The sequence below is a fragment of the Rhea americana genome, unplaced genomic scaffold (genome assembly GCF_003343005.1).
Source record: "Rhea americana isolate MKP2758 unplaced genomic scaffold, rheAme1 scaffold_21, whole genome shotgun sequence".
Taxonomy (NCBI): Eukaryota; Metazoa; Chordata; class Aves; order Rheiformes; family Rheidae; genus Rhea; species Rhea americana.
The window spans coordinates 7,814,852-7,839,121 of NW_028186258.1; the positions used below are offsets into that span (position 1 = coordinate 7,814,852).

General features: G+C 56.8%; 1 protein-coding gene across 3 annotated transcripts in view; it reads right to left on the reverse strand.

The window, feature by feature from the left end:
• The window catches only part of SLC39A11 (solute carrier family 39 member 11), a 97,420-nt gene that overhangs the window by 29,502 nt on the left and 43,648 nt on the right, over nucleotides 1-24,270 (reverse strand). For all 3 annotated transcript variants that reach the window (XM_085304752.1, XM_085304749.1, XM_085304748.1), the window contains one exon: nucleotides 11,460-11,630. In XM_085304752.1, the coding sequence (XP_085160878.1) occupies nucleotides 11,460-11,630 (171 nt within the window). The remainder of the gene's footprint in view (nucleotides 1-11,459; nucleotides 11,631-24,270) is intronic.

Consider the following 24,270-nt stretch of genomic DNA (forward strand, 5'->3'; position numbering starts at 1 on the left):
CCTCAGCAGGCCCGTTCGCAAAGAGAAAAGCCAGCAACAGAAGCCCCCTTCCGAGTCCCTAGAAATTCAAGCTAATGAGCRACCAGCATCTCTCCCAGAGCCTTCATAAATTCAGGTAAAGTAAATTAACCCCAGTTACTACGCAACTCTTGCGCACAAAGAGCAAGAAAACGAACAGAGGGCCTAGATAGACAGCAATAAATATCCTACCGAAACGCAAAAAGAAAATTCCCATTAGACCTAAGTACAGTTGGAATTCACATTTCTCTCCAAATCAGTTTGTAACGAAGTCACCAGAATTTCAGGAACAAGGAAGCGACCCCCAGACGTCCCGGGGCTCTCCCTGGGCTCAGCGGGCTCCACCGACGCGAAGTGCCGCCGGCTCGAGAGGGATCGCCGACGCGCGGGGAAGGAAAAGCTGTTTCCTAAGTGTGGCACTAAATGAAGCAAGCGGTGCTGGGCTAACACGGCGCTTCCCGAGATCTTCCCTTCTGCCAGGTACTGACGACGGCGTGCACCTTCGCGCGTCAGATCCAGCGGCCCGTGTCCCGCCGGAGCGGCCGGGGAGGCCGGGACTGAGCATCTCCCACCAGGACCCCGGGCTGGCGGAAACGCCTACGGAGCTCCGAACGACGGTCGTCTCTTCCCGGCGGATCCGGGAAGCTGCTTCTCACGGGTGAGGAAATGAACACGCTTCCGACAGGAAGCTACTGCAGGTGCCGGCGTTTCATCAATTATTCATCCGTTTCTTTGAAGGACCAGAAGGTCCTAGTGGAAAATTCATCTTGCTGTACTGAGCTTCGTATTTCTGTGAGGGTTTAAGTGTGTCCCTGCCTCCACTACTCAAACTCTTAAGTTTTTTTTCCCAAGACTGAATTCCAATTCCCACTAGGTAACATCTTTTTTTTTTTGCCATCACTGCACAAGAAATCGTAGAAATTATCAGATTTCTGTGATTTCCATTTCTCTAGGTATTCACCGTTCCAAACCTAGCAAACAGGAGGTTAAAGTAATTTTTTTAATACTCCTTTTTTCTTTAAATAAATCAGAAAGTGGCGGGTCATTTTACAAAAACCACTGCTGACCGCCACGCAGCTGACTGCAGAAAACCGCTGGCGTCGATCCAGCTCAGGCGGGCGGGAGGCAAGTCCCCRGGCGCCAGCAGAGGTTCCCAGTCCGGCTGGGAGACAGATGTGCAGGAGCCCTTGTCCTTGTCTCTCTAAACGTGCAAACGAAGAGGCTCCGGCGAGCACGGCGGACGGCCGCGCTGCTCCCCCGGGTCTCCGAGGGGCAGGAGCTTTCCTCCGGCACGAGTGCAGCACGGCACAGTTAAACTTCCGCTAAAGCGGCGTTTAAGCCCCAGTTAACTCACCACCGAACGCCCTACTCCGGTGGGATGTTACGCAATTTCACAGGAGCCTTGTCCGAAACAAGCCTCCAGAGCTAGGTCTTTGCGCCACGTGAGTGCACGCACCTATTTATTACGAGCTCCAGTCTGCCTAGGTGCCTGATAAATGCAAACGGAGGGGTAGGTGCTGAGGAGGCYGGATGCGGCCCGGTGCTGACAAAGGCGGGCACCCTTTTTTAAAGRCCTAAAGGTGCTGGTGTTGATGTCCACCACCCTAATGCCACCAGGCCAACGCTCCTCCAGATGAACAAGCCTCTTTCCCAGAGGTAACAACCGCGAAAGCAGAGCGGAGGCGCGCTGGGAAGGGGCTCTCGCGGGCGCAGCGCGGCCCCGGCGCTCGCCGGAGGGTTTCCCACCGCGCCGAGCCCGCCTCTGCCCGCACCGGCTGCCGCGGCACCCCCAAGCCTGCAGCCGTTCAGGATATTTAAGGTTTCGCCTGCTAGGCAGCACACGAGCGATCCCGCAGGCCGCCGCTCTCGGCCGCTCAGTGCAGCAGGCGCGCTGGAGCTGGCGGGGAGCTTCGCATGCAGATTGCAGCGGACTTTGGTCCAGGCGGTGAAACCCTCTGTTTAATTGGCTTTTGTCACCTTTGTGGCCGTTGCCAAGACACTGCTCATGCACTGCAAACGATGCCCAGGTGCCTGCCTGCAGACGAGCTCTCCAAGCTGCCCGCGCTGCGCCCGCGCCCGGACRGCCCCGCTGGGAAGTCAGCCCGAGGGGCCGCGGGCAGCAGCCTCGGAAACCCACCTTCCAGGCCAGGCCGGCAGCAGAAAGCGCTGTGGAAAATTCACAACTGTTCAAACATGATTTTTGTCCTCTGTTCTCCCGCGGCCGAAGAGCCGGCCCCAAGGCCAACGGTCTCCTCCGCTCCCTTGAGCCCTGGCGAGCAATTTAGCTCCACCAAACTGCCGCACACGCAGGCTGCGTGCGATGTGCAAACCGGCACATATGGACGCCTCCCCCCTTAGCACTTGTCTTCCTTTTCACTCTATTCCTCTGAAATCCAAGGTATAAACAAATCTTATCTTCCTCCCTTTTGCTACTAAAAATAAAGCCTTTCCGCACAAATCAGAGGTGCTGCAAAGCTGCTTAAGAAGAGTCATCGATACCAATGCAAATAGCAGAACTGACAGCGGAATGAGAGCTGCTTTAATTCGGGAGGAGAACATGCATGCAGAGGGGAGAGGCAGATTGATCAGCCCAGCTGAACAGCTCACGTTCGCTCGCTCCTCGCGGAGCACAACGGGTTCCGCACGCGTGTTGTACTCACACTCGTATAACGGTTTCAGTTTCAACAGACCACCAAAAAAATCATCCAAAATGAGCACTGCAAACCCTTAATGGATCTCCRAGAAGCATTCATGTAGATAATCATTTTTTCTTTGTAACTGAGATGCGACATCACACCCGCTGCCCCGGATCCTCTCCGGGGGCCGAGTGCACGAGCKCGCCTGTCCCAGGCCAGCGAACTCAATCAGCCTTTGCTAATGACAAAGTAACCGGCGTGGAAATCGCACCCTCCCAGCGAGCCCCGGGGTGACAACACCGAGCGCGACCGCGGCGCTGCTCGGCCGCGGAAAGCCGCAGCTCGGGTCCGGGTCTGACACGCGAGCTTYTGGGGTGCCCTGGTTGCAACCGCCGCAGCCTCCAGCATCCCACCTCATGCCCACCCGGGGAGCAGCTTAGACCAGCACCCCGGCCGCTGCAACCAGCTGCAAGAAAACACCCCCCATACACACCCACACCCCCGGCTTCCCAGGGAACCTCCCTACGGCTGGCACGCCTGCGCCCGCCCGCGAGGCCGGACCGCCTCGGCTCTGCCCTGCTCTGGGGCAGCTCTCGGAAGGTGCCACTTTCGTTGCCTTCCCAGACCGATCGCCGGCTGCGAGCTTTGGGGAACGGAGCCGCGGCCACAACTCACTCCTGCCCTGCCCGCGGGATCCCCAGCACAAAACACATCATCCGCTCCTCTCGCCCAGACAGTCGTAAAGCAGGAGACGCATAAAAGAACATTTAAAATGATTAAAACTGCAGAAAGCCACAAAGAAAACATCCAGGTGGTCCTGGATCTAAGCTGTAGGTTCTCCCTCCCAGGCTGTCACCAGCCAGATCCTCACCTCGGAAAAGGCAGCAGGCAGGTTCCTGCTACCTGGCACAAGGACACAAGGACTTTTACCCAAACCTTTTTTTTTTTCTCCCCAGCTGAAGCTGCAAACAAGCATGTTTCAAATCATTTTGACACATAACATGCTTTGTTGCAGACATCTGTTCTCTTCCAGGTTTCTTGGGACAAACTTGACCAGCAGCACTTGCTTCCAGACAGGCTGCACCTTCCTTAGGGACGGAAAAATGACGCAGAGCTGCCAAGGTGATGTGGCGAAAGGAAGGCAGTTGGCCTAAATCAACCGCCGAAGCGAGGACCTGCCCCCACGAGGGAAGGGCTCCATCGCACCTTGTCCGCCCAGAGAGACGGTCACGCAACACAACGCSAGCGGGGCAAGCTCTGTACGTGCTGCGCCCTCCCGCTGGGCTKGCACCACCGGGCTGCACCTTCCCCCAGCCGTCGCGCCCACCCACCCCAAGCACCAGCCAGGACCTGACCTACAACTTCTGGGGCTAGACCTCTCCGCTTGGGCAAGTAGAGAGAGGCGCCTATAACACACCACGGACGACRCCTTTACCCCGCTCCCGCACCGCTTTCTTCCCCAAAGCTCCTCTGACGCTGCCCTCCAGGCGCTCGCCACCCCGACCCGGAGCAGYGTCCCAGCAGATTCGCTCGTCCTTCTCATCACCGACGTCACCTAAAAGGCTTTCTGTCTCCAACCTCCCCTCTCCTGCCTGTCACAATACCTTAGTGCATCCCTAAAACACTTCTGCTTTCCTCTCCAGCGGCTCCACCACCGAAGATGAACTCGTTCCATATTTAGCTCACATGCTCTTTCCTGCTCCTTTGATTTCCATGCTTGATTTGCTCCTTCTCRTAAGAAAAAATGTGAGTTGTTAATCAGCTCCCAGTAACGAAAACTGGAGAAAAAAAAATCAGGTGGTGCCACACGAGCACCGGGCACAGAGAGGGTGAGGAGGGGATGCTGTCGTCCCCTTCCCGCRAGACCCGATGGCTTTCTGCAGGCGCCCGGCCCCACTCACCCTGCCCGGCTGATTCACCCTCTTCCAGACACCTCAGCTTAACTCTGACACTTGAGGCAGAAACATAGCAGAAAGGGAATTAGGGATAAAACATGGAGCAATAGGATGGAATACAGAAAATGTGGAACTTAATGCAAAAAGGAGGGGGTGGAGGGGCTGGAGCAAAACAGACTCCCTGTGCTGTGCACTCAGCACCCAGGTACAAACTGGCTCCTCTGCCCCTGCRCCGGGCTGGGCAGCATCAGACCCTCCCTGTCCCTAAGAGGTCTCTTGCCCACCCGCTGAGCCCCCAGCAACAGGAAAAAAAAGGGAAATTCAGGGCTTGGTTCCCTTGGCAACGTTATCTTTGCTGCATGGCACCACCTCTTGTCTCCAAGCAACCGGGTGCTCGCCAAGTCCCAGCCCAGCTGCTCTAACCCCGAACAAAAGGCAGGAGAGGCAAAGCTTGCCGTGATCCACCACCCGGCAGCGACAGCCGGGGGCAAAGCTTGCCGTGATCCACCACCGGCAGAGAGCCGGGGGGCAAAGCTCGCCGTGATCCACCACCCGGCAGCGACAGCCGGGGGCAAAGCTTGCCGTGATCCACCACCGGCAGCGACAGCCGGAGGGCAAAGCTTGCTGTGATCCACCAGCCGGCAGCGACAGCCGGAGGGCAAAGCTTGCTGTGATCCACCACCGGCAGCGACAGCCGGGGGGCAAAGCTTGCCGTGATCCAGCACTGACACCTGGGGTCACAGCTCTCCCACGGGTGTCCGAGGGGGACTGAGGATTTTGGAGGAGAGACCATGTGTTTCCCCAAGTGCCAGAGGAAGGCAGGGACATCCCACAGAGGAAAAGCAAGACCGGGCACTGCTGCGACAGCTGTTAGGACGTTTCCAAAACCCTGCAGAGGACACACCTGCAGCTCCATCTCCACGTGCTGCACAGCACGTGTGCCACCTCCAGGCCCAGGCGCCCACCGGGACGCAGCTCGGGTTCCCATCACGCCGGCGCAGCTCAGCCAGCAGCTCCAGAGCGGACCTCAGCCRTGACCCTGCGCACGGGTCACGGAGCGCCCCAGGGCTCGCCGACAGCTGTCACGAGGCCTTGGTCCTGCCCTCCAGCTTGCTTCCAGCAGTGYGAGAGCTCAGGCAAGGACCTGGACGTTCCCGGGGCACCTCCGCTCCGCACACCCATCCCACTGCACGCGTCAGCATCCAAGAGGTGCTCTTTGCCTGTTGGATATGCCACCAAACGTCACAAGCTCCTACCTTTTTGCACTTCTTGGCCATGCTTCTGCTGAGAGACACCATGCAATAAATCAGAACACCAATCCCTAGACAACCCCTGTAGACAGCAATAGGAAAAATCCTTTTCTGCACAGAAACACAACTCACCTCAGAGCAGACCTCAGGACCAGGTCTCCCCTCGATGTGCAGGGACAGGGCCCAGCCGGCACCTCGAACCCAAAGCCAAGCTGCTGCAGCAAAGGTCCAGCACGTGCCATTAACAGGAAATGGCATCTCAGCACCTTTGTGGGACTGGTCACTTGGGGCAACTTCTTCTGAACCAGYTCAGCCTGTTTCCCTTTTTAAAAACCTAAGAGCCCTTCATCCAAGGGGGAAAGACCTCTGGCTCCCTACCTCTCCCAAAGCCCCAGGGCTTCCACCACGGCAACACCGGTCCCCGAGCGCCAGCGCGACACGGACCTGCTCTCAAATTCAGGCTCTTCTCCAGGCTTAGAGGGATGCTAGCACTAAGCAACCTCCGAGGAGGAGGAGGAGGAGGAAGAGGTAGCRATACGCCTTTGTTTCTGCAGGTGCAGGTCTCCCAAGAGGGAGAACGCAAGCCTGGGGTATTATTAAATCTAAGGAGCGCCGCAGAAGCGAGCCCGGAGCTCGGCACAGCGGAGGGCAGGGCACGCAAGAGCCGGAGCCGGCCGAGTTCAGCCGCAGCAAGAARCCGCAGGGGCCCAGCCGGCGCTCACGGCTGCGCCGCTCCGCGAGCCCCGCCGGCCCGCTCCCAGCACCCTGCCTTCGCCTTGCCTGCGCCTGGTTGCCCGCTCTGCGACGTTCCCGCGGGACGGAGCCTCCTTCCCCGAGCCCCAGCCCGAGCAGCAGCTTCCAGGCGCTCCCGCGGCGCAGCGAGGGCGGCAGGCAGGCGGGCCCGGCAGCCCGCGGCCCCGCGGGGTCTGGCGCGCGGAGCTCTCCTCTGCTCTTTTAAACGGGCGCAGAGAGAAAGGAGTTCAAACTCACACCTCGCTAATTGTTATTTGCGATATGCCAGTAACATTTTAATTAATTTCAAGTCCKCGGCATAACAACCACCCAACGTACGCAGATGAACCAGGATAAACGGGGCTTGATTAAATACATAATTAATGTTCTGCTAACCCCAGCATATTTGCATATTAATCAGCAGGAATATTCTGCAGTTTGGCATCTCCTGTCATTATCAATTTATTCTTTACATTGCCAGCCCCAGCTTTGAAACAAATTAACAAACCTTTTGCTTGCCTGCCCAAGCCAGTAAACACCAAACGAATGCAAGAGGCTGCTCTCTACGTTCAATTATCTTACCCGCACATTAACTGGCTCCTAAGCACATTTGCCTGAAATGAAAGATAAATGCATTGCCAAGACTGAAGCACGTTCATCCCAAAACGGGGCTCAAAGTAAGTAAAAACAGTGTTCTGCTGGCAACAGTAAGAGGGAGCAGAGCCCAGCAGCTGGAGCGGAAGGCTGGGAAGCAGGCGCCCCGGACTCCCTTCCCAACCCTATTCCACGTCCGCGAACGGCCCGAGCCGGCCAAGCAGCCCGCAGCGTGCCRACGCCGCCTGCGAGGAGCCGGGAGCCCTGGTTTCGGCCAGTGCCCTCCCAGGCAGGGCCAGACCCTGTCTTTGGGCGGATTTTAACCACCAGACGGAGGGACTCGGTAGCAATCAGGGCACCCCGAGAGATCTCAGCAAGAGGTCAGGAGAGGCCGGAGAGCGGGACCTTCTTGCACCTCCCCACGCTGCCGTTCTCGTTTGCGCTGTTCCCTKCTACTTGCCTCCCTTACAGCCTTTAAACACACACAGCTCTCGGCCTCGAGCTGAAGCAAAGGGAACCTACCACCTTCTGGTAGGTCAGCCAGAGGTGCTCGGCCTGAGCAAAGGTCCTGCAAGACCAGTGCGGATGGAGCAGGTCCTTCCCCGCTATGCTGCGACCGACAGCTGTGACCGACCCTTGCGCTCGCCCCCCTCCATGGAGCTCTTCCTTGCAGTCAGTATATCCATCTGCTCTTTGGGAAACGTTTTTTCCTCATCTCTCAATCTGTACACATAGAAGAGGAGGAAATTATTCCCTGGGCAGGAGAAGACAGAAAACCTTTGGAAACGGCTTTGAGCACCTCTCGTGACAGGCTCCGTGTGAACGTCAGCAGCATTTGACTCTCAGGGAAGCAGAGGTAGCACAAAACGTGGCAAGAGAGCTCTACAGTTTTGCAAAAGAGGGCACAGAGCAATTAGYGAGCCAAGCTGCAGGGAAAGGCAGAGGTGTTCACTCGGCCGATCCTCTGCCGAGGCTCCGAGCATCCCCAGCTCCTCAGCTCGCACAAAGCAGCTCAGCGCTGCACCCTTCGAGCTCCTCCACCAGCACGTTCCTTGTAACATGACAYGCTACCCGGGGTGTCATTATGCCGCAGGAGTCTGCGCTAATTATAGTGTCAGCGCTTCCACTTATAGGGAAGAAAATTAAGGTAGAACATTACGGTGTTTCCAAACCCTGCGCTCTAGGAAGAGGCCTCACTAGATCGGAGAAGTGATGCTATGGARAGACTGACAGTGCAAGAACAGTGCTTTGCTGGAAAGCAAAAGGATTTCAGTGAAAACTGAGCAGAGTCCTGTCCCGCAGAGTCCTGCTGACCACCAAGGGACCAGGCCAGTGCCGGGATCGCCCCTGCCTCATGCAAGAAATACTGGGACTAGAGACCCTGGTAATGAATAGGGCAGGGCTCTGACAACCAGCAYGGGCAAGGCACAAGCTCCCAGTTTAATCCAATCCAAATCCTTTATGAGGAACAAATCGGAGCYGGCAGCCCCACGATCTGGCCCTGGCAAGGATGATGGCAGACTCAGGTTCAATCCAACCTCTGAAACCCCTGGAAGACTCCAGGCACATCCCTGCTGGATTAATGATGCCTGCACAGGGCTTTCCTATCAGCGAGCCGTCCTGCCTAAGCACAAACAGTTATTACTCACCCAGCCCCACAAAAGGGCTGCGAGGCCGGCACTTTCCAGAGCCAGCACCACCAGGAGGACACAGGCCAGGCASAGAAGAGCAGGAGATGGCCTTTTCTGGGGAGGCTCCGCGTGAGCCCAGACAGCCCCGCTGAGCTGAACCGCTCACCCACCTCCTGCAGCCGTGGCTTGCGGGAAGCCGATAAAAGCTGCCCAGAGCGTACGAAGGGTGGGCTGGCTGGAGCTGCTCGTTAGGAGGACTAAAAGAAAAGGAGCCTCAGAAAATCCYGTTCGTGAACTGAGGAGACTTAAGGGCACAGGCTGAACAGAAGCCAGAGGCTGGGTGATAGATCCATCCGCAGGGCGCAGCTTGCACACACCTCTCTAAACATTAAGCTTTAATGTTGTGACCTTTAAGATGCAGGAGAGAATTTCTGAGCTTCTGCAATCGTCCAAGGGTGGCTTTGTGCTCCTGCAGAAGCGGCAAAAGGTTAGATCAGCATCTCTCCGGAGCGCTCTACAGCGGCCAGGAGCGTGCTGTCATTAACCTACTGCTATGGGTGACACTTTGTTCACTCCTCCACAAAAGATTTTTCCTCGGTGACAGTAAAAGAAACTCCAGCCGATACAGCCCAAGACAGCGAGACGCGCGCGCAGCCTGAGCTTCCTGACATGTCGCTTGAAGGATGAAATCCAATTACAGTTTGCTCAGCAACAACACTTYCCCCCACTTTTTTCATGTGTATGTGGCTAATTTAAGCTATCTTTAGTGTCTTTAGTGCTGCTCTTGAGCGCGCAGCACTGCTGATTAGGAACGAAGGAGCTTTGTCCTGCTGGTTTTAAACCTTCCAATACACTGACCGGGGCGTTAGCTCTGCTTTGAGCAGGGGCCGAGAGGGTAACCCAGCTTTTCAGAGGGCTCAGTTGCCTTACGCCTCCTCTCTTGACAATTCACGAAGCCAAATCAAGGCATCGCAGTTATCTACCACAATCCCGAGAAGTTAAGCCAGGCTTCCAGGCATAAAGCTGACGCCTTGCTCCCGGGCTGGGGAGGAGACGTGCCATAACTGCCCACAGCAGCGTTTCTTGCCGTTCCCGCAGAGGCAGGAGATGGACCACAGAGCTACAGCACTTCCAGGACAGCTGGAAAAAGAAAGGATGAGGTGAGGAAAAATATTCTGCTGTTGCTGGCAAGACTAGAGCGGAGTTACGGTGCAGCAATAGCCCGTGTTGGCAAAGCACTGGGAGATCACCCACCACAGGTGCAGCCAAGTATTAAAAGCGYGCGCTTGCACGGACAGCGGACAGCCCCGATACGTGAGCGCTCGGAGCTGCGGGACGGGGAGCACTGCGGGGCGGTGGGGATCAACGGCCAGCTGCAATGAAGCAATTCATTGCCAAGAGACAAGCAAGTAGCAGCGAGGGTGGACGGAGGGCAGCTCRGGAAATTCTCAGGGAGAGAGAACGCCCACGCATATCCCACCTCGAGCAAACGCGGCCGGCTTCGGGTCCGTTTTATTTTTCCTGCTGTTCAGTCTTGGTGTGCCCTTCTGGGGGAGAAACGCAGGAACTGCGATTAAAGACCCGTAACTTTGAGCCTTCTCACAAGAGCTGAGTGAATGGCAACCTGTGCYGGGAGGGAATTTGGAAGGGATGCCGCGGCCCCGAACCATAAAAGCCGCCCCTGAATTCAGGACGCGTGGGTGGCAGCACCGTCTCCGCTCCGACGGGAGAGCGGGCCCTTGCACGGCAGCAGCTTTCACTGCTGACACGAGCAGCCGCTTTGCCAACGGCCACGCGTTCGTGCCAGCTCAGAGCTCATGGCTCTTCAAAGGCACTCACAATTTTTTCCCCTAAGTTTTCAACAGATCGAAGTTATGCAGAAAATACTTTTCCTAGTTCTCCCTTCCTTCAGGCCACCACCATAGACAGGCACAGACTGAGCTGAGACTGGAGAAAGAGAAGGGGAGGGGAAGGCAAGAACCAGAGAAGAGGAGGCGGAGGGAGGGCACAGGACACAAGGAAAGCAAGCGTTTGAAAAGGTTGCCTTGTATCACTTTCAACCTCATCAAGAACTGCAGAGCAGCTAAGTGTCATCAGCTATTATAAATTTATCCCATCTTGCATCATTTTGTGTAACCTCAAAGCCCAACCTGTTGGAATCAGGCAGCTCTGCAAGACTGTGGGCTCCGCAGTTTTCTATCTGTTCTCACGCGCCATCCCTTCAATAGAAAAAACCCACAACTCTACGTGCTCCTGCAGAAAAGCGCTTTAAAGTATGTTCTTCCTAGTATATCAACCAGAAGAGAACTAAAAAGAGACCAGGCACCTTTATGGTATCACTTTCAACATCCTCTTGGGTTTACGTTTTTTGCCCACTCCAGACTGTCGATACAGTGAGACCACAGACGTTCAAGACGCCCCAGTGAATCTGCAGTCTCTCCCCCAAACCTCCTCTTCGGAGGAGGTTTTGCTGCCAAGACTTTACATCGGTTCAGCCCTATGAACAGGGCAAGACTAAACGCGATGGATCATGTCAAAAAGGCACCCGGACCCCGGCCAAGTGCCATCTGCAAGCAGCGAACCGGCAAGAAAAAGGAAGGGAGAAAAGCACGAAGCCTCGTGAGATCCTCCCAGGGACGGCGCCGGCTCGCTCGGCACCTCCCCTGGCAGGGGGTGCCGCGAGCAGGGACGGACGGGACTTACCCGGGACGTTATGGATCGTTATGGCGAGGATCATCAGCACAATCCGCCTCCAGCTGCTGCTGCCGGGCGCCGGGGCGCTGCCCCCGGGCGCGGGGCCGGCCGGGGGGCCGTCTGCCAGGCTGGCCCCCGCTGCTCTCCGCCGCTGGTACGGCTCCCCGTTTTCCCCTTTGTCTGAGGGCACAGAAAAACAGAGCCTGGTCAGCTGAGAGGAGGACGGACGGACTGCCGGACACCTCCTGCCCGCCCCCACCACCACCACCAGAAAGGAAAAGCAAAGAGAAAGAAAAGCCCGTCGCAGCAGCGCTGGGCACGGCCGGACGCGTGCCACCGTTCCCCCCCCTTCGGCTCCGTTGTGCCCACGGTTTCCCCCACGCAGGCTTCAGAGTCAACGTCCAGGAGCCTGAAGACCTTGAGATGAGGCCGAAGTTCATCCGCTGCCTGTCTCCTGCTTGAACCCGCTCCCTGCCCCCCTCAGCTCCCCCAGCGCCGCCCGCCGGGCTCCCACCACTCCCCCCGAGCCCTGGCACGCTTGTGACACGCGCTGCGAGGACGGAGGCTGGGAGCCGCTGGGTGCAGGCTGCACAGCAGCAGCCAGCAGCGCACAGAGCTCGGCCCGTCCACACCAGCCGGCCTCGGCCTGGAAGTCTGCCGCCGCGCTTCCTGCGCTGACGGAGGAAAAGCCCGTAACGCGTCATTTTGATTTCGGCACGGCCACGAAACGAGCTGGTGTGCTGAACCGCAGTTAGGGAGCGCGTTTCCACCCTGCCAAAAAGACGGACCATTGCCGCGCACTGGCACGTCCCCCGGTGACGAAGGGCTTTCGAACTCTCCCAGATCTGCGTTCCCAGCGGGACAGCTGCTGTTAGCGTTACCCCAATCAGCAATTTAAAAACACGCCGCTAAAATCCAAGCCCCGGTTAGGGGCTACGACAGGGTAGAACAAGCGACCCCGGGCGCGGGGACAAAGCTGCTCCCCGGGAGACCTCGCCGCTCGCCGTCGCTTTGCAAAGGGGAGGGGAAGCCCGGAAACGGCGAGGGCAGGAGCCCCTCGCCTTCTCGCAGCATCGGCTACAGCTCCCTCTGGGAGGGGGCACGTCACCCGCGAGCGCTCCCACCGAACGCCGCCGGCTCCCGCGCCGTGTCCCGCGGGGCGACGCGCGCTGTCACGTCGCTCGGGGTCCTCGGCGGGCAGGCRCGCCACCGAGGAGCTTCTGCGCGGCCGAAACCGCACCAGCTTCGCCCTCCGCAGCCGCGCGAAGCTTGACGGCGAGGGGAGAGCAGGGCTGCCCGCTACCTGCGGGTCTGAATTCCCAGCGCCYGTCCCGCGGGCCGCGAGGCAGCCAGGCGCCGGCTCCGGCCTGCCGCCGACACGACACGTCTCTCGAAATTACCTGCCCGGACAGAGCTTCRCCCGAGCGACCCGAAGGCGAGGATCGAGCAAACGCGGTTTCAGCCCAGCAAAGTGTTGCCTTGGGTCACGCAATACAGCGGCTCTTTGCAAGTCTTACAGATACCTGCTGGGGGAACGCAGGGAAAATGCAGAATCGAATATCAATTACTCTTTTTTTGYTTTTAATCACTGACAGTGCAGTGTAATCACGGGCGCGCTCTCATCTGTCACGGCATCCGGTAAGATCAGGCACTACTGCAGCCAGGCAGACCACGGTATCTTTAACAATTTTCTTTGATTTTTTCCCTCTCTTTTTAATTGCCTCATGACGTGACCTGGTCCAGTCCCTGCTTAGGGCTGTGCTAAAGTCCAAAGCGTTAAAACAAACCAAAACAAAGCCAACCCACCGCCACGCTGCTGAACCAGGAGAAGAACACGCGCCTCGAGACAGCACGACCCTGTGCCCAGCGCGTCTTTCTCTGCGAGCTGAGATCTTTCTTCGTCCACCCCAGGGACCAGGCTCAGCCTTCCCCGGCACAGGCGGGATTAAGGGCAGTCAGAAGCCGCTATTTCTGTTGGAGACCTCGAGACCACAGCCTGCCTTCTCCTCCGCATTTCTCCAGTCTCTCCATACATAATAAAATGCAAAGGCGACGAACGATCCATCACTGCAAATCGCTGCTCCAGCTATGTCCTCGAYCACGTCACCTTCCGATCTCCCCTAGGATCAGCTAACCAAAACGAGCTGCTGCAGTCTCGCTTCCCTTAGCGCGTCCTCCCGGAGGCGGCTGCTGCCCGGCGCGCTCCCYGCGGCCAGCTGGCCCCGTCCGAGGAAGGGCCCCCACGCTCTACGGGCGCTGCGTTTGGGGTACGCGGCCGGCGCGCTCCGGCCCCGCGGCACRTCCGAAGCGGGTTATTCCTGCGCAAGGAGTTTGTCCGCCCGCCTGGGTGCCTCTCCAAACCTTCCTTCCAGCTGCTTTTCGCTTGACACGCTGATAGGACAGAAGTCATCGGCGTTTCCAAAACTGAATTTTGGGGGTCTGAACCGAACCGCTTCCCCTTAGCCCCTGCTCTTTGCGAATGCATCTCTCGGCCTCCCTGCCGTTACGCCCCCGCCTGCCTCCCGGTGCTCCTCGTGCCCGCGTGCGTGCGTCCGGAGGCGCAGGGAGGAGACGGGCTGCGTGACGCCCCGCGCTGCCCCGGCCCCGCGGAGCCCCGCGCGCTGCCGCCTGCGCAAACCGGCCCCTGCGCCTTCGAAGCCACCCTCAGTCACTTCCACCCGCAGCGCTCCGGGGCTGCTGGTTTGTTCGGCTTTCTGGTGCCTTGGCTGTACCTCTTCCTTATTTTTCTTGCCCCGGATTTGATGGGTTTGCCCATAAACCAAGCCCTCTCCACGGACTCCTGCAGCAGGTCAGAGCGCGGCTTTTGGTACTATTTAAACTTCAAAGCACGGATTTTCCAGTTCCCACTTCCAAGCTTTGATCTCAGCTCCCCGGATGCTCAACTGCAGGTGGATTTTCACTGCGAAAAAGCACATTTTGCTGAACCGGCGGCAGCGAGCACAAGGGGGAGGCCCCGGGGAAGGGCCRGCACGTCAACGCTTTCCACCCCAGCCCCAAAGTTAAATCTTCGATCAGGTTATGCCCTCCTTCACTATTCCAACTTGAAACATAAACTCTTAGGGACAAATTACTCAGAGAGGATATTTAAGAAAGTTTCAGCTATTCCTGTTCTGTTGGAAATCACCCATTTCGGCAGCTCTCGCTCCCCATTATCAAGTTTCCATGAAAGATTCATTTCACAGCTCTCACTAATGAAGGTAAATGCCCAAGCCAGCTCCTTTCCTTAACGCGAGCCTGCCATCTGCTAAGATATTAATTCATTCCAGGCACACAGGTATCATTCTTATTTCATGCAAATGTTCATACGTAGAAYCTGCTTGCTGAAGCCATCGTCGCCGCGTCCCTGGGGCCTGCAGCAAGACGGTCGCCCAGGAGCGGGGCGAAGGCGGGGAGGCCACGAAGCCCTGCCCGGGCGAGGAGCCCTGCTCCCGCCAGCGAGAAAGGGGGGAGGTTTTCCGGGAAATATCCCGGCTCTTACCAGGGAAGCGCGGAGAATGGCTCAGCTGCACAATTTGAACACAAAATGACTGTGAGAGCTCATGCAAATTGTCTGTGCATTAGCAGAGGAAAAGGTTGCAATGCCAGAACTAGGAAAGCAGAATTTTCCCCACATTGCAACATCACACATAAGAGCGAGCGCACAGACTGCATATGGGTCAGACAGAATGTGTTTTACTTTAATTGCACTGGGCGGGGGGGAGGGAGAAAGGTAATTGCAGTGGGCGGATGATGATAGCGCCCTGCCCCAGCTCGGCGCCCGCGGGGGTCAGGGACGCAGCGCGGGGAGCGGCATCGCGCAGCTCTTACACAGATGCAGCACCCAAATGGCACCCAGCTTGAAACGCTGCATTTTGCACAGACTAAGGGGAAGGGGAACAAAACAGTAATTATGGCTAAACATGGATTTGGCCGGAAATCAGGAAAGCCTCAGCAGTAAATTGGAAGAGTGATAAGAGTCAGACAAAGGAGCTTTTTTCAATAGCTGACACAATTAGACAAGGGTGCTTGCAAGAACGTTGCCAAGACAATCGTATGGCAAATAATTAAGTGTGCCACATACACTATTTTAAATCTTGTTCACAAAAAGTCCTCTAAATATGCTACATGATTTATCATTACTGAATTTCTTAGCAAAGCTGCAGGGCAAAGATTCCGCCAGAAGTTTAATTACATATGTGCAGCCTACTACATTTTTCATATCCTCTGCAGCCAGCACTGGAAAAAGATAAATGGCTTTGAGCATGGCTTAAGCTGCTGGTGAGTTATAAAAACCAACTGACTTCTTATCAGCCTGTGAAATGTTTTTTTTTTATTTTTGATTATTTCTTAATGAAAACTCTTTGCATTAGCTACGAGCTCAGCTTTACTGCATTTGCAAGCGGTACCCAGACAGATGACTAAACTGTTTGCCCTCTGCTCTCCACCAGCTCTCTGCTGTGCTGCTTTAGCTCCTGACTTCAAATCCAAATCTGTGGAGGCAACCGATTTCTCTTGCTTTTCACATCTGCTTTAGAGACCTCCGCCTCCCCTCCAATTAGGCCCAGGTTTAGCCGTGCCTCTCTCCTGCTAAAGCTTGCAAATGCTTGCTTGAAGTTTAATGCACTTGAACGGGCTGCTCAAGTGGGACCGCTGCTATTTAAATCCTCCCTCTGCAAAGCCTCTGCCGGCAGATGCGGCGCTGGGAGCCTGCGTGCTGCCGCTTTGCAGCGGGGCTGAGACCCCCGTGGTCTCGGTCAGCTGCAAACCTCCAGCTCATATGCGTCCCACCATGCTCGGGACGGTGAATTAGCTCCCCCAGGATCACTATTTATAAGAGCTGTCAGTTCCCGTCTCCRAAGTGTGGGAGAAAGGAAGAAGAGGCAGATCCAGGTGCTGCTGGACTTACTACAYGCTACAGGTAATTGTCACCCACGAGTTATTCACACGAGTTATTTGGTGCTGAGGTTCGCAAGAACAGGCCAAAGAAAGCAAAGTGTCAGAGGAAACAGGCTTGGTCTGGAAACCTCCAGCCAGCCACAGCTCTATTTCCCTGCAACCYATTACAGCCTTTAAACCCAGGTAGCTACAAAACATCCCGAAGACGCAGGAGAGCAGCAGCCGGCGAGCGGCCAGCCCCGGCCGCAGCCACGTGAACTGCCTGCCCGAACGCAGCTGGGAACGGCTCAACGCAGAGAAYGACTTATTACCAGGGAGGTAAAATAACAAATGCAATTGCTGCCCCTGGGGAAAACCCAGGAGCCGTCTGCAACCGGTGCAGCCCTGCTGCAGACACGGAGTGCTGGGGCGCGGGAGGCACCCCGGGGACCCGGCGCCGGGATGCGCCCGGAGGAGCGGGAGAGGCAGCAGCAGAGCGAGGGGCTGCGCCAGGCCTGACTGACGCCCATCAGTCACGCTCRAGAGCCGGCGGACTCCTCCGGGCCCGAGGCCACGCGCGATTGCCAGCACTTGCTGGTTTCCATGAGCTGGAAATCTGTGTTATGCATTATAGCTCCTCTAGTAAAACACAAGGGACAAGTGAGCTTGGGCTGACCCCTTGCACGGGGCTGGAGGGAGGAAAGAGAACAATTTGCTAGGAAAAAATATATATACRTACATAAAATGATAACACAACTGGTTGACATCCTTTCCTGAGGTGCAGAAAATAATTGCATGCTAAATTCTCTGCCCTCATGGCCGAGATCAATCAAAATTACTTGGAAAAAGTCTCAGATTCCCAAAGGCCCMGTAGTCAATCCAAGCCTCTTGCAGAAACGCTCGCCTGCACTGCAAGTGTGAAGCTATTAAAATCTTTCACTCTGCAAACTCCGCGCACTCCCCTTGCCAGCCTCCGCTCAGCACCATAAACCCTGGACGCTCCATTAACTTTTAACAGTTGTAACAAATGCTCCGTGGCAGTTGTGCTTAATTCCTGCGGCATATGGGCTCCATCAAAATTTTATCTTTACTGTGGAGCAGGTCACATCCCGGCTGCTGTTAACCGAGGCAGCACGCGGCAGCYGCCGCCGCCCAGGAGCGCCGAGAACCGGGCAAAAAAGGTACCGGGAGGGAAAGGGGAAAGAGCAGGGGAGCRTCACCACCCCTCGTCCCGTCCGGGACGCGGCCGCGGAGCGGGGCAGGAACGGGAAACCAAAGCGCGCAGGGAGAAAGCACTCCTTAGGGAGCGAGCCTCCAAAGGCAGGGAAAAAATCCGCCTCCTCCCTGCAAGCAAGGCTGCTGACAGCGAGCTCCGAGGAGCCTCCCAACTGCGGTCCAAACAAGGGAATTTGGGGTTTTTTTGKTTTTTTAGATATCATTTACTTAGTGCTACCAACAGCAAAAGAGGGAGGTGAGACCCACACGCCAGGAAGGGAACAGGCAGCAGGCCTGGATTCCCGGGATTCCYGGATTCCCAGATCCCCGGCAGCAGAGGCAACGACGGCGGCAGGCACGGCCGTGGCGGCGGGGGCAGGAGCGGGACGCCCGCGAAACGCCCCGCGCGCCGYGGGGACGGCGAGCCCGGCCTGCCGGCGCTTGCAATAAGTAAATAAATAACAAACAAAAATCGTTTCCAGTGTTTCTGGCAGATAAAAGAGGCGCCCGCGTCTGCCGAGGCTTTCGGCGAGGAAGATTCGTAGCGAGCGCCGTGACTCACTGTCTGCCAGGCGCCTTCGGCCGTCCCGGCGCGCGCAGGAGCTTTCACGGGAGGTGAAAAGGGGGCCCCGCTGCCGTCTCCGCCGAGCCGCACCGCTTCGCGCTCGCACCCCGGGGAGCCGGCACCCGCGAGCGCCGGACCCGGCGCGTTACCGCTCGGGCGCCCGGCGGCAACCCGCGGCGGCGRCGACGGGGCCCGAGCGTCGACCTCCCCACGCGCAACGCAGACCGCTTAACGTCGGAGGCGACGAGGAACGCCAAAAACCTCCCTGCGCGACCCACCGCGGTGTTTAAAGACTAATTTCTTGGGTGAGAGCACCAGTGCGATGCTAAACATAATTACGTGCACAAGGTCCTTTTGAGGAAACTAATTCACGCTAACTTCCAAGAGCTCTTTAAAGAGTTCCCAGTAGATAAAGTGTATTGCTGCATCACTTTATGCTGAAATTTTACACATTCAAGTTAATTTAATCACTTCATTTCAGAGGGCTGAGCTATATCCGGATCTCTGATCCCTGGCAGGGAACGGCCTCTCATCTCAGCGAGATCAGATGCAATGGATTTCCTGAAGCACAAAACAGAAAAAAAAACAACAAAAAAAAATCTCATTACCTGCTTAAAAGGAAAACCAGGCTTTTAGCAGGAAATACTAAGGGACCAGCCAGCTTCTCCAGCCCCYCTGCAATCTCTACCTTGCACCAAGCCCCACCTTCCCGCCGGGTTTCTCTTGCCTCTTTTCTCTTAATTTTTTTCTTTTTTTTAATTAAAGYGCGGGGGCCGACGGAGCAGGAAATCAGGCGGGTCCAGCTTGCAGAAGCCGCCGTTAGCACAAACGCTCCCCTGAGCTGAGCAGCAGCAGGGAACGAAGCGCTCGGGAACGAAGCCCGCGGACTTCAGAGGCGCAGACGGGTCAGTTGTGYCCCTCGAGTCACGGCTGCACCCGAGCCGTGACCGCTCCCGCGCGAAGGGGACAACACGGTGTTCACTGCCACTTGCTTTTTTGGAAGACATCTCCTTACAATCCTTGCAAGGAGCCAAACTGGAGACAGCTCAGATGAGCCGTTCTGCCCTTCTCCTCCGTTACGTCTCTTCTTTTTCATTGCAGCACGTCCGGTATTCGAAGTTTYCTGCTCACCTTTCTCATTCAAAAAGGACACTGTGGTCTCAGCCAGAGAAATTCTTTTTGCAAATTAATTAAATTTGTTTGAAAATAAAAACTGGTGAATAAATGCACGAGAGATCAGAGGTTTAAGGAGACACGAAAGCAGCACAGCGGAGCTCTGGCTGGAATCGTAAGCGAGTGCCGCGGCCAAGCGCCGCGCTGCCCCGGACAAAGGAGCAGCACGAGCTGAAGGCAGCGGCACGTGTGCAGAGGCAGGAGCCGCCCGCTCCAAACTCCACACCTATCGAAACAGCATCTTTCTGGAATTAGCCCCTTTATTTTGCAGACAAGACTTCCTGGGGTGGAGAAATCATAAAGCAGCAGCTTTTCAAATCCAGGCAGGTGAGAGGCCAGCTGCCACTGCAGCAGCTGCCCGGGAGCGAGACCCGGCCACCGCGGCGGGCTGGTCCTCTGCTGCGCCCAGGCAGGCAGCGCAAAACGCATCCGGCACARAACGGCAAGAAAACGGCACAAAGCGGCAGAAACCAGCACACGTCCAGGGCTGGGCAGCCGGGAAGTCTCCAAGCTCTCAGGCAGGGCATCGGCCGCGTGGGGAGTTGCTTGCCCCAGCACCACGTGGCCAGAGACCCAGCGCTCATCCTACCTCCTCGCCACCGCCCTTCCTTCCGTTTTAAGCAGATGCCCTGCTCGATTCAGCCCCGGTACCCAGAGATCCTCTCTCACCTGCCCCTCCTCACCGGGAACTGCACCGGCAGCTCCTGGCGAGGGGTCCTGGTGGACCCGCTCCCTGCRGGCACCTTCCTCCGCACCGCGGCTGGCAGCCTTGCAAACACCCAGCTTGATGCGTCCGGAAAGGCAGGCAGGATTTGGCCGTCTCTCAGCCCGGTCACCTCAAGCTGCAGCGTTATGTGCTGCTGCCAGGTAGCCCCGAGCTTTCGGGGTGGTGGTGGTGGGGTTTGCTCTGTTCCCAGGGATCTCGGCCTCGTCCACGCAGAGTCCAGGAAAATTGTCCCTTCAAAGCTGAACACGCTTCAAAACTAAGGGTTATTTAACCTGACACCTCCAACTCGGTGGCACAAACTGYGACAGCGCCGGAGCAACCCTCTCCCGCGCGGAGCCGTCAGCACGGACCGGGCGGCCCCGCGAGCAGCCCCAGCTGCTGCCCCCCGCGGAGGGGCTGCCGGCCTCCTCCCACGCCGGTTCCTAGAGAGAGTTTCTCAATTTGCAGCTTGTGGTTGCTCTTCAGCAGCTTCATTCGTGCTTCGGAATAAAGTTTCTTCTTGCGGGACATCTTGGGGGCAGCTGTCCCTCCCCGTTGCCCACCGCCAGCTCTGCAGCACGGCACACGCACGGAGAAAAAGGCGCTGGTCCCTCTGGATCCATCACTGTCATTACCAGGCAGACCAAGCACATACGGAGGAATGAAGGCACACTTGAGAAAAGAGGCTATTCTCATACTCTGAAAAATAAAATGAATAAATACACCGTTTCTGAGGAAAATAAATAAAGTGTTCCTTTGTTCTCAGCAGCTCAGCCCTAGGACTTGCAAAATCAATCCCGGCTCCCCCCGAAGGGACAGGCGTATTGTACTTTTGCCTACTATTCCAGTTAAATCAAAGCTGCCAGGCTGCTTCCAGCAGCATAATCGATCACCCTCGCGCTCCCCCGTATCGCAGAGACGGATAAATTGTGGAATGTGGTATCATGACGGCGTTGTGCACAAGCAAGGCACCTCCTGGATCCTCACAAACAAATTGCAGCAGAACAACATTCCCCCCCTCCAAACAAGGCAGATTTCAAGCAGATCACCAAAGGGGATGCAACCCACGGCTCCCGCGGAGGAGCAGCATCCTGCGGCGCCCGGGATGCGACCGGGGGCTGCTCCGGGGCGAGARGAGCAAGACACCTTCTCACCTTACCGAGAAGCATAGCACCCCAGCACCGAGCCTCCCGGAGGACCCGCGGCCGGCGGGAGCGACCGCTGCAAAGGTCAGAAACAACCGCGACCCCAGAAAAACAAAATTCACACTAAAGAGTCCAACTTTCCCCATTTTTGTTCGCCCGGCCCGGAGGCAGCCCGAGCAGGCTCGGTGCTCCCCGAGCCCGGGCGGACGGGCCCCGCCGCGGCTGCCGGCTGGCCCCGGCGCGCGCCGAGCCCACGGCCGCGGGGAGGACCACCGCATTACAGAAGCACTCGGAAAAGCCCGGGGGAAGCACAGAAGCCTTTTAATCAACATAACCAAACGCCTGCTGCTTCCGTTTTATGGCAGCATGCTAGAGAAACACTCCTAGGCAGAAAGAGCATAACAAGTATTTTGCTAATTGTTTCTACATTTGAGCRTTACTTGGGGACGCTGTAACTCCCACCCGGCGCGGCGCAGCCCACGCAGCCCKTTCCTCCGCTACCAAAGAGAGGAGCCATCCACCAGCAGCACCAAGAAATAAATAAGCACCACTTTAATTGCACGTAATCACGAATTCAGTGTTATTTCATAATGACTTCAAGGCAGCGCGCACCATCTGCTGCCGCAGATACGTCTCAGGGCTTTGGAAAGAATCAGCCTCAGCTTTGCTTCATCTCTGCAAATGTCCTAAAGGCCCGAGCTATCGCACAGCGGCACGCGCCTCGCCGTGTAACGCCAGCTCGGCTCGCGCCGGGCAGGGCGAAACCGGGGCCCCGGGCGAGGAAACTGTTGCCTTGCACGGAGAGATGCAGATGGCAGTGAATATGCTTGAGCTYTAAAGACTGCCTGATAATGTAGTTAAAAGAAAAAAAAAATGCAGACTTGTTTTAAGCTTGCAACGAAGCATGACGAGAACTCACCGCCCCTAAAAGAGGAAAACAAAAAACATAGAAAAAAAAAAAGCAGACCTCTTTTTCTCAAGACTGCTACGGGGCAGAGATGCCTGCAGGAGCAGCTTTCCGGAGGCTGCAGCGGAGAGGCACAGTCGTTATTGCCAAAGCAGCTGCCGGGTGGCATGCTTAATTGCTGGGCCACAGAGAAGAYGCATCCTGAACTGCCATCGCCTCCRGGGAYGCTGCACCAGCTGGCACRGGAGCACACGGGTGCCCCCCATGCAGCAGCCCCTGTGGCTGGCCACTCGGAAAATTACCTTTTTGTTTTTGCCAAACTTCTATTCCACCAGATCAGCTCTCTGGCCTCACCGGCTGCAAAGCTGGAGTAATGCAAACCACGTACTGGTGCTGAGCACCCAGCTCCAGCCTGAAAAGCTGCACTGGAATGACGTTCCTGGTCCCAGCACCAGGAAGGGAGACATATGGAAAGATCATGTTACTGCCATGTGTTTACAGGGAAACCTGGCTGCAAAGCAAGTGCTGGAGCACCCCGAGGTGCGAAAGGAGAGCCGGGGGCGCAGGATGGGGTGTTAACCACACGCGCTTCCCCAGCGAGGCAACGGCAAGGCACACCCAGCACAAACTGCGTGAACAGCGCAAACAAGCAGCTGCGTTGAAGCGGTGGCAAATGCAAATAGATCACGTGCAATACTACTGCAAAACACAGTATCGCACAGCGCAAAATCAGAGCTGCAAACGCGGAAAAGGGGTTGGGTGTTCTTATGCATAAATAGAGTATCTGGATTCCTAACCAACGATCCCCCGGAGCCACAGGCTTCCGCGCCCAGGCCCACATCGAGTGTCGGGGCAAGGGTGAGTTTGGACCGGAGGTGCCTGTACGGAGGGAAGGGAGCCGGGAGGACCAGGCTCCCGCTCTGCACCTGCCCGCGCCGGGGGCGTCGCACCTCCCGCGGATGCAGCTGGTGCTGCCAACGCACGACTTGGCTTCTGGGCTAGGTGCTGGGTCTGTTCCAGGCTTAACAATTCCCCTCTTTCCATGCCCTATTAGAAAAAGGGAAAAGTCCAATCCGAGATCGCTGCTCATACGCTGCAGCTATTTTGCATGCAAACCTTCGCGGCGCAACTCGCACAGGGGGAGCCTGGAGATGCGATGAAAGCCCCGTTTCTTCCCAGATTTTGCTCTAGATCAGAACAGTCTGTTTGTGTGACTAGCAGCAAGGACGCTAAAGAAAAGCAACCAAGAGCGTAACAAYAACCCACCCAGCCAGCCTGAATACTGTTCGCACCCCATATCGGGGCGAAACAAAGCGCTCATTTAAAACAGACCCCCGAGGAAGACGTAACGTGACGGACAGGATGTCTAAACACAGGGCGCAGCTTGAGACCAAAAGTCATTTCAGCCCAGCGGTGCCCGTCTGAGCGCGGCAAGCAGCCCTCTAACCGGGGGTTATTTATTCGCGGCCGCTCTCCCGGGGGACGCGCGGCGCCGGCTCTCCCGGGCATCCCCCAATACCGCCCGAGGCGAGCGGGAAGCGGCAGCCGGACCGCCGGCGGGGGAGGCAGCGCAGCTGCTCCAAAGCTCTTCTGCCTTGCAAAGAAAAGGGCCGAGGAGGAGAAGGGAGGGCTCGCTCCCGGGGCCGCCTCTTCGGGAAGAGCCCCAGCGGGAGCCCGTCCTCTCCGAGGCACCAGGAAATCCGAACAAAACGGAGCCGCCGCAAGCGCCCGAGCTGCTGCCAGAGCTTCGCTCGCCGCCCGCGGCGGGRGGAGCGCCGGCACCTGCTCCTGGCTGCCTGCCGGGGTCCAGAAGCTGGAGAAGAGCTTAAAAAGGTTTGAAAATACCATCAYATTTGCTCCTGTTCTATTACATGGTTATAAAGCCTATTAGGAGCAAAGGATTTTGATGTTTCCAACAGCATTTTAATAATTAATCCCCTTTCTACCATACTTATAAAATCTTTGTGCATTGCATGCAATAATTAACACTTAAGTATCAACTACATGAAAAATATATGTTGAGAAGTTAAAAAATTAAATTAGGCTTCATTCTAACTACACAAGCTGTTTATTCCAGGACTGTAGGCTGAAAAACAAAAGAAAAAACCCCACAGCCAGCTGGGGGCAAACGGCCGGTCCGCACGCACTGCGCTTCAGAGCTAGGTCAGTGAAAGCACGTCCCAGGCGCCCCGCTTCCCGGCTCGCACGTACCTGCGCGGCGGCTCGCGGCTCCC